The sequence below is a fragment of the Schistosoma mansoni genome (genome assembly GCF_000237925.1).
Source record: "Schistosoma mansoni, WGS project CABG00000000 data, chromosome 3 unplaced supercontig 0044, strain Puerto Rico, whole genome shotgun sequence".
NCBI classification, from domain to species: domain Eukaryota; kingdom Metazoa; phylum Platyhelminthes; class Trematoda; order Strigeidida; family Schistosomatidae; genus Schistosoma; species Schistosoma mansoni.
The window spans coordinates 664485-675289 of record NW_017386006.1 but is presented as its reverse complement, the minus strand read 5'-3'; the positions used below and the strand labels follow the sequence as shown (position 1 = coordinate 675289).

Genomic DNA, 10805 nt, shown 5'->3' with positions numbered 1-10805 from the left:
TTCGCGTCAAAAGCACCATTTTCACCTTCACTCTGTACTTCCCACTTGGGAGGACCTTAAATGTTATTTGTTTGTTGCCTCTTTTAATATACTATTTTGTAGTGTTTCTAAATGACATTCTTATACCGTATATACGCTTGAGTTGTGCCTACTTATGTTGTTTGAGCTTCTGGCTGCTTGTGGTATACAGTTCCATCTCCATAACTTCTAAAATTATGGAGTCCCTAATATACGACGCTATACACAAATACTTATAATCCTCAAAGTTCTTTTTCACTCCAACAGCATGGTTTCGTTAAGGGTCATTCTTGTATGACCAACCTTCTGACTGAGGTGGATAAATGGACAACCATCCTTGATCGCAAGGGGGAAGGTTGACGTCATTTACCTGGATTTCCCAAAAGCTTTTGATAGGGTCGACCGCATATGTCTTATCAATAAGCTTAGACGATTGGGTATCAAAACCCCTCTGATTGACTGGCTCGCTTCATATCTAGAAAACCGACATTTTAAGGTCAGTGTTAACTTCACTTTCTCTCAGGTCATGGAATGTCCTAGTGGGGTCCCCAAGGCTCAATACTAGGACCTCTTCTCTTCTTGATTTGCATTAACGATCTTCCTCAACAAGTTTCATTTGACTTATTGCTTTTTGCTGATGATGTGAAACTTTGGAGAGAGATACGCAACTGAGAGGATATGCTGGCACTTCAGGAGGATCTGACTCAACTTCAAAGTTGGGCAGACGACAATGGACTTACCCTCAAAACTTCAAAATGCAAAGTAGTCCATCTGCGACATGTTGCAGACCATAGTTACAACTTGGGAAACTCCTCTCTAGAAGTTCCCCAAGTCGAAAAAGATTTAGGAGTGTTGGTACCCTACGACTTGATGTCGTACGCTGACTGTGACAAAAACGCATTTCAAGCAAACCTTGCACTGGTAACATTGAAGCGCATTTTTGGCCAGTTTGACGGTAGAACTTTCCACATAATCTTCAACAGTTTTATTCGTTTCCACTTAGAGTACGGAAACATAGTATTTCCTCCCTCCCTCCAAATAGAGAGAGACACTCTGGAACGTATCCAACGTCGAGCTACGAAATCAGTGGGGGAACTCAAATTCAAGCATTATGAAGACCTTCCCCAACCACTTAACCGTTACTCATTAGAGTACAGTCGTCTTAGAGGTGCCTTTCTGGTGGCTTACAGCATCCTTAGCACTTCTGGGCATCCCCTTAAACACCTACTTAACTTTAGTCACAATACAAACATAAGGGGTAACATCCAGAAACTGGAGACCCAACATAGCAGGACGGACTGTAGATACAACTTCTACTCCTTAAGAGTTGTCAAATGCTGAAATTTGCTGCCGATCGAGCTAGTCCAAAAATCTTCCCAGGAGTCCTTAAACAGAAAACTTGACCTATTCTTAAGGACTGAGGATAGTATCTCACAATGAAACTAATTACGTTATCCTCTATTATCGTTAATATACCTAGGTTCTTGCCTGGAGGCATTGGTGACCCATTGCTACTAGACACTGGAAGCGAAAGCCTCTCCTATTCCGTCCACAACTGTTTGAACCATTTATGCTGTATATACGCTTCAGTTGTGCCTATTGTTGTTGCTTGAGCATCTGGCTGCTTGTGTTATACAGTTGCCTCTTCTGAGTTTGCATCTATCTCTCTAGTTAGTGGGGCTAGGATGCATCGGGATAGCTAGCTTATTGGACATTGTGTCACTGAGTCTTTATTCCGTTCGTAGATTAGGTGAACTCCTAATCTCTTCAAACACAGCACACGGAAGCAGTTTGAGCGGTAGCAATGTGATGCGCTGCCCCAGCTTCTTCGATAGACGTTACTGTCGGATGGGATGCACCCGATGGAATTGTTAGTTTATTGGTGTCCATAATACGATGAACCGTGGATTTTAGATCCCGCGTGCTAGTTGGTGGCACACGTAGATGTAGTCAGAGCTAACCTGACAAAAGCCCCTCTTCTCGTCCACCGATCTCTATACGAGGGAATGCATGCATGGCTATCTGCCATAAAGAGTAGAAATACTCGACTGGATACTTGTTTGGCTTTTGTTGGTGGGAGAGAAACTGATTGGTAATCTATCGCGTGACCGCAGGCATGAAAAACATTCCACCATCCTATACGCAAGACGTGCTGAGTAGAGCAAAAAGGTGTCTGGGTCCTGAGCATCCGAACAGTGTTGAAAGCAGCATGGGAAAGTTTGCATGCGACCATGTTTTGGGACTGACTCACCCGCTGTGTTGTCGACCACTACGGGTTGGAGGTATCGTAAGAACTGGGATGGTGACCTATCACCTAATGTTTCTCCTCAGAAAAGCCTGTGAATTCTTTGACCGTCTGACAACCATAGATGAATCATGATCTCACGTCCTATAGTGGTGTGTGGTTGTGAGTTTGGGGGACTCAAAATAAAGTCACGGACTTCTTTGGAGATTAAATGATGGGAGACAGAGTATAAATCCCAGGGACAAATTCCCTCATATTTAGTATTGTGCCTCATGGAATAATGCTCTCGTCGAGCAAACCACAACTCGAAGTCACTACGATCAAATTCTGGGAGTCGAGATCTCGTAATCATAGCAGTATCCATCCCTACCGGTGACCAATCACACATATCTTCTAAGCTTTCCGTCTGAATTGAGTCTGACATGTTGTATATAGACTAATATATCATTACAATATAAACGGGGTAAAATAATTATTCTAACATAAATACTGTGATATATATATATATGAAATTTATGTCAAAGTTAATCCGAAGGTATACATCTATGACAAAACAAAAGATAAGTAAAACGAAAGTTAATTTTTATGTTTAAAACTGAGCCATCCAATTTTGTGCAGGTGTATACCCCTCGTTTTATCGATAGAAAAAAAAACAGACTTAATGTTAAATAGGCCCTTATTCAGATCGCGCAACAGATCAGTTGCAAAGCGAAGTTTTTTTTTTTCAAACACAAAGTTTTGACGCTGAATATAAAGTGATAGGAAATATAAAGCCTACACAAAATAAGGAAGTATATAAATACTTGAGTTATAATGTCTTGATATTACTAAGGTGTTTGCAGATGACTCTTAACTAATCAACCTAAGTTGAAAGCATGAGTCAACTTTGAAACATACTAAATCTCCACAAAACCCCTTCTGATAATTAATATAATCAAACTAAGTTGTCACAAACTGACTGAAGTAATATACACCCGGTTACAAACACAACAGAAATAGTCCATATCTAGTCACCAGTGCAAGACCTTGATAGGACAATTCCATCCAACCGCCTTTAGAAGGCTCATAGTGAAATCTGAATAATAATGAATCTTAATCAAACTAAGCGCACCTTCTGTCAATTTGACAGAAATGTTTTACGTCTAATTTTTCAGACTTCCGTTCAAAGACCTTAAGAGATTAGAAATATTGTATTTCTGCTTCATTTTTAAAAGATAAGAACACCAATGTGCACTTTGAAAGATGAAATTCGGAATCAATTTTGGGACTCTGATTCGAGCCTTAGGAGGAATCTTTTAATCTTTACCCAATAAAATGTAGACAACTCATAGATAACCTTTTCCTGACCTATATCACCCCAAATACTTCTGGATATTCTCTAAAGTGTCTAATTAACCTTTATCCCAAGACAAACTGCGTGGAAAACATCAAGAAAATAGAGGTACAACGTGGAAAACTCGGTTATGAAGACACGTTCTACTACTTAAGAGCAATTGGAATTCGGAATTCACGACAGAGTGAGGTGATCCAAGTGACTTTCGCGTGGTAATCCATAAGGTAATTTAATGTAACCTTAAGGACTAAAAACAGTATTTCATACTAATTTGATGGATTGGAGAAAGTTATTACTATCCTTTCAACAACATTTTAAACAATTTGATAGGTGTTCTTGGACAGGGTCGAAAACTTCGGCTCAGTTGCACTGATCGATGTGGATGAAGAAAGAATTTGGAGTTTCCTACAACAATAGAGAAATAGCTAGTAGACAATTGATTAAAACTTGTTTTGTCAAAATATGTTATGAACTTTCAACTACACTTGATATAAACAATTTACATCGTGCGAACTCGCCCACATTCATTTTCTTGTTGTGCGATCTCGAGCTAGACTCTGATGAGGGCTTGGAAACCAGCTAAAAACTACATTATGGATACAACCTATGGAAAATGTTACGGTTCATTTACTGCGATCAGAATGGAATGGCTTTCAATATTGTTTCAAACGTAATTACGGACTTAACATAAAGTCCATAGCATTTTTACATTCTCTCCCATCTACAGAGACGCGAATTCCTTAAACCAAGTACAGAGACATATAACTAAGTGGGTGATGAGTCTAAGCAGTACGGTTTTAGGTACTACACCTAAACTTCTAGAAAGTGACCGCTGAATCCTAAGGTATCTTCAGGATGCATTTAAACCGACCAAGTATTAACTAGATAAGATATAATTACCTTGAGAAATCCGGAATGTCACAATATTCTTTTCAATGACATAACTGAGATTGAAACATTATTTTGATGAACATCTTACTGTTTGGGTTATAAAGAATGTACCGTGTGAATGACCTAAATTTGTTTGGTGCAATTATAAATTGATAAGTGTAAGAGTTAACTGGTCGAAATACAGTACGATACGACCCAACCATCAGTTGATATGAATAATAAATTTATAAATCTCATATGTTTTTTGTTCAGCACTCTGATCAACGATATTAGGAATACAATCTTCTAAAAAAGTAAGTTATTGCTACCCAATTAGAACAAACTTGTAACGCTACACAACAGTTGACGCTAATCAATATAACGAATAATTCAGGTGTTTGAAGCTTCTCTTTAAAGATCAAATTTGTTTCATAGAGTATAGGTGTTATTATTCACCAAGATTGACTTTTGACGACACCAGTAAAAAGAATTTAATGGTAGTGTTCACTTTGGAAAAAATAAGATACATAATAATATTTTAAGACCCTTTCAAATATCTCATATCCAACTGATTCTAACTCTAAAAAGCAATTGAGTGAAAAATGAAGTATTGATATATCATATGCCAGTTTAAAGGACAAATATCTTTCCAAATCTCCACCAGTATTGAAAGTACAAGACTTACTACATAACTATTCAATGAGTAACATGCAGGGCTCAATTGAATGTAAGACTCGTTAATCAAAACTAACAAGTTTCATACATTTTGATGTGATCCGCAAAACTAGAAGCCTGAACAAATTACGGAAGCTATTTTCGGGGACGTTAATTCATTTAATTCAAAGCTTGTAAAACTGTAACATTTACTTTTGCCCCTAGCCTGTTCTACAGATCATAAGCTTTCGTTTGATGTATAATTCATTGCCATAGCATTTTCTGTTCTAAAGTTATTGTCATTTAGACGTAATCTTTTGTACCCTATTTTCTACTAAAATCCCCCAGTTTTGGACATGATTGTATTTTTTAAATTATTGTACGTTGTGGTCCGCTTAGTCATCTATTTATTCATGTAACTTTTCACCCTAATCTGAATTGGGAATTCAAGTGCTAGATCGGGGTTGGAATAAAGTGATTAGTGTTCCAGCTGTCTTTGTCTTCTCTCTCTCTCTCGCGTGCTTGCCAGCCAATCAGGGATAGAATAGTTTTCGTCTCCCTACCCCTATTTCGAACTCACGCATATTAGCCTCAAGGTTAAGCCAGTCAGCCTATCGTGTCAAGGTCTTAATCTACATTATACTCGGCACTAAGTGGGTAGACAGATTCAAGGACGTAACAAAAGTGGCGACGGGGATTTTTTTTTAAAAAAAATATTGATTGATTCAAATCAAAATGTCTGTTTCTTTGGACGACCTTAAAACTATTCTACAAATCCAGCAAGCTCAGAATGATGCAAACCAAATGAAGCTTTTAGATGCATTGATGCAGAAGCTCTCATTTCATTCATCATCAAATTCTCAGTCAGATAAATATGACAGCATCGCAAATTCCATTTGTGAATTCAATTATGATCCCGATTCTGGTATTATTTTCGATTCCTGGTTTCGTCGCTTTGAAGGCACATTTCGTGTTGAATGCTCAAATCTTGATGATGCAGCCAAAGTTCGCCTACTCTTGAGAAGACTCGGAACACTTGAATATAACAAATATGTGAATTTCATTTTGCCACAAAATCCACGAGATTTATCATTCAATGAGACAGTTCAGATTTTATCTAAAATTTTTGGTGAACAATCCTCATTATTCAGCATCCGTTATCAGTGTTTTCAAATATGTAAATCCTTATCTGATGATTATCTTACATACGCTGGACATGTAAATAAAGAATGCGAATGTTTTAGAATAAATGAAATTACAGCAGATCAATTTAAATGTCTGATTTTTATCTGTGGATTAAAGAATCCGGAAGACATGGATATACGTACCAGAATTCTATCACGCATTGAGCAGGAGCCTAACATGACCCTGCAAATGGTCACAACCGAGTGTCAACGGTTGTTAAATCTTAAACATGATACCACGATGGTACAGCAAAATGCAAAGACTTCCAATCTTGCTTCAATAAATGCATGCAGATCTTCCAAACCTTCCAAACAAAAGACGGCGAACACACAGAAACCTTCTGGTAAACCACAATCACCATGTTGGTCCTGCGGATCATGGCACTTTGTGAAGTTATGCCCATTTAAGAGCCACAAATGCCGCCAATGTCATCGCATTGGTCATAAAGAAGGTTACTGCTCCTCAGATAAACGTCAGTCCAAACATCGTGGCATAAATGTGAAGCGACAGCTACAGAGTCAAGTCAAAAGCACATTTGCAACTTTTAAAGTGGGATTTCAAAGTAAACGGAAGTACGTGAACTTATTAGTAAATGAAAAACCTATTCGTCTTCAGTTGGACACTGCTTCCGACATTACACTGATCTCCAAAAACACATGGCGTAAGCTAGGGTGCCCACGCATCCGACCAACAGAGCATGTTGCTCGAAATGCTTCAGGCGACATAGTGAAGCTAACTGGAGAAGTCACCTGCAACGTGCAGTTCAAGGGACATAAATTTACTGATGTTTGTTATCTAACAAATCGGCATGATTTAGATCTATTGGGATTGGACTGGATTGAGAAGATTGATGTCTTAAATAGTTTATTAAATGAAGTATGTTCTCATAATCCTTGCTCTAATTCTATCCAAAATTCTCATGATATTTCTGAATCAAATGCCTCAGTTGTGTTATGTTCCCCTGATGTTTATGAACTAAATGCTTCTGATGTAACATGTTCTCGTAATATTTCTGAATCAAATACCTCCGATTTATTGTGTTCTCATCATGATGTCAAATCGAATAACTCCGATTTAATGTGTTCTCACAATGATATTAAATCAAATGACTCCGATGGAACATGTTCACAAAATGTTTCCCCATCAAATTCATCAAACAAAGTATGCTGTCGTAATATCTCAAAATCTCATGCATCTTATGCCTCTAAAATGTCGACCACATCCCATGTAAATCATCTTCGACAAAAACATGCAGGTGTATTCCAAAACAAACTGGGCTGTTGTAAGTTCACCAAAGTTTTCTTGTCGTTAAAGAAAAATGCAAAACCTATCTTCAGACCAAAACGACCAGTACCTTATGCTGCTCTGTCAGTCGTTGACCAGGAACTTGACAGGTTGGAAGCACTGGGTGTCATTCAGCCAGTAAATTATTCACCGTGGGCTGCTCCCATAGCAGTTGTGAGAAAGGCAAATGGGACTGTTCGCATATGTGCTGATTTTTCCACTGGTCTAAATGATGCTTTAGAGGATCACACTTATCCACTTCCCATACAGGAAGATTTATTTATCAAACTAAATGGAGGGAAGTATTTTGCTAAGATTGACCTTGCTGACGCATATCTCCAAATAGCAGTTGATCCAGTCTCCCAACCACTACTGACGATTAACACTCACAGAGGTCTTTATCAATATAAACGTTTGCCTTTTGGTGTGAAACCAGCACCAGCTATCTTTCAACAAATTATGGACACTATGTTGGCAAATTTGCCAGGAGTCGCTGTCTATCTGGATGATGTTATCGTTACAGGTTCCAGTAAGTCCGATTTATTTGATCGACTTGATGCTGTTTTGACCAAAATATCTGAGTATGGATTTTATCTAAAAGAAGAGAAGTGTAAATTTTTCATGGACTCGGTAAAATATCTTGGTTTTGTTTTCGACAAAAATGGACGACGCCCAGATCCAGAAAACGTACGAGCTATCCAAAATATGCCTCCACCATCTAACGTCGCAACTCTACGCTCGTTCCTTGGTCTTATCAGTTATTACAGTAACTTTTTACCAGAATTGCATCGCCTCCGAGCACCCATGAACCATCTATTATCCAAAAATGTAAAATGGAATTGGTCCACTGAGTGTCAAAAGAGTTTTGACAAAGTAAAGTCACTATTAATATCAGACCTACTTCTTACGTATTTTGATCCCTCACTGGAAATCGTTGTTGCCGCAGATGCTTCTGATTATGGTGTCGGAGCTGTTATATCCCACAGGTTTCAAGACGGCACAGAGAAAGCTATAGCCCATGCCTCCAGAACGTTGACTTCGGCAGAACGCAAGTACAGCCAAATTGAGAAAGAAGGATTGGCACTAGTTTTTGCAGTTAAGAAGTTTCACAAAATGCTGCATGGTAGAAAATTTACCTTATTTACTGATCATAAACCCCTATTATCGATCTTTGGATCTAAGAAAGGTATACCAGTTTATACTGCAAATCGCCCCCAACGATGGGCTACAATGTTGTTGGGTTATGATTTCACTATCAAATACAAATCTACCTCTGACTTTGGTCATGCTGATGCACTATCGCGCTTAATAAGAAATCATAAGCTTGAAGATGAAGATACTGTCATTGCTTCTATATCAGTGGAAGAAGATGTAAGCAGCATGTTGCTCAATTCAACGCGAATTCTTCCAGTGACAGCTGCTCGAATCGCTGATCACACTCTCCGTGATCCTATCTTAAGGCAACTAGCTACATTTATCCGGCGTGGTTGGCCCCCACGTATAACATCTCATGAACTAAAACAGTATTATCAACGACGCCAATCTTTATCCATCGTAAATGACTGTATTATGTTCGCTGATCGCGTAGTAATTCCAAGTAACCTACGCTCACTCGTTCTGAAACAACTGCACACAGCTCATCCAGGTATTGGAAGAATGAAAGCTATTGCTCGAAGTTATGTATACTGGCCTAACATTGATGAACACATCGAAGATTTAGTGCGTGCGTGCAGAAAATGTGCTGCAGCCTCGAAATGTCCACGGAAAGCTGAACTCAATTCTTGGCCATCGCCGAAAGAACCTTGGTCGCGTATACACATTGATTTTGCCGGCCCATTTCAAGGTACATATTTCCTCATTTGTGTCGACGCCTACTCAAAGTGGCCAGAGATTCTACCCATGAAGCAAATCACGTCGCAAGAGACTATTATCGAGTTACGGCAGTTATTCTCTCGTTTCGGAGTCCCAGATATTCTCGTGTCAGATAATGGCACTCAGTTTACTTCTTCCATTTTCTCCGACTTCTGCAACAGGTTTGGGGTCAAACATGTTCGTTCACCTCCATACCATCCACAATCAAATGGTCAAGCAGAAAGGTTTGTGGATACCTTCAAAAGAGCGCTACTGAAGGCAAGGGGGGAAGGGAAGATAAAGGAAATTCTTGATGATTTTCTATTAGTCTACAGAACGACCCCAAATCCATCAGCGCCGAATAAATTGTCTCCAGCAGAAACTATGTTTGGTAGAAAAGTTAAAACTGCTCTCGATGCCATAAAACCAAAGCAAAATGGTGTAGGAAGAAGAAACCAGAAGATGGAATCTCAATTTAATCGTCACCATGGGGCGAAAAGTAGAATCTTCCGAGATAATCAAAAAGTATGTGTCCGTGATTTCCGATACTCACCTCCACAATGGACCAGTGGACGCATACTTGGGAGACGAGGGAATGTAATGTATGTGGTGGAGGTTGAAGGCCAAAAGTGGATACGTCACGCTAACCACATACTGGAAAGTTCTGGTACTCCTCAGAAAACCGAGAAAATGTGCTCAATGTGGGAAGTCTTCCTGGACAGTTTCGACATAGGAAGTCCAGCAACTAAGAAAACTGTACAACTGGAACAACATCCTATTAGGAGATCACAACGGAAACGCAGAAGGCCCGATATACTGCAGGTGGACCCGAAGAAAAGAGCATATACTTCTGAGGGGAGATATCAGTGATGATATCTTAGCTACTGTTTGTAATTAGTGTCTAACCGTTTTTCTTTTTTGTTTATTTCAGTTAACCCAATTGGTCACGACCACAACGCAATCCAGTTTTCCTTTATGCACTCAGTCAATGGCAGGGATGACATAACTTTTTTTTTGTCAAGGGGGAAGATGATGTGATCCGCAAAACTAGAAGCCTGAACAAATTACGGAAGCTATTTTCGGGGACGTTAATTCATTTAATTCAAAGCTTGTAAAACTGTAACATTTACTTTTGCCCCTAGCCTATTCTACAGATCATAAGCTTTCGTTTGATGTATAATTCATTGCCATAGCATTTTCTGTTCTAAAGTTATTGTCATTTAGACGTAATCTTTTGTACCCTATTTTCTACTAAAATCCCCCAGTTTTGGACATGATTGTATTTTTTAAATTATTGTACGTTGTGGTCCGCTTAGTCATCTATTTATTCATGTAACTTTTCACCCTAATCTGAATTGGGAATTC

At 38.9% G+C, this 10805-nt stretch overlaps 1 protein-coding gene and 1 non-coding gene across 2 annotated transcripts; one reads left to right on the top strand and one right to left on the bottom strand.

Annotated features, from left to right (window-relative positions):
* Nucleotides 1–2345: 2345 nt before the first annotated feature.
* Nucleotides 2346–2687, bottom strand: Smp_122190 (hypothetical protein; the record flags this gene model as incomplete). Its single annotated transcript, XM_018791434.1, has 1 exon — nt 2346–2687. One exon carries the CDS (start codon nt 2685–2687, stop codon nt 2346–2348), a length of 342 nt encoding a protein of 113 aa, XP_018645380.1.
* Nucleotides 2688–8684: 5997 nt separating this feature from the next.
* Nucleotides 8685–8757, top strand: Smp_tRNA_00019_Val.1. The gene has a single exon. It is a non-coding gene (tRNA).
* The last annotated feature ends 2048 nt before the right edge of the window (nt 8758–10805 follow it).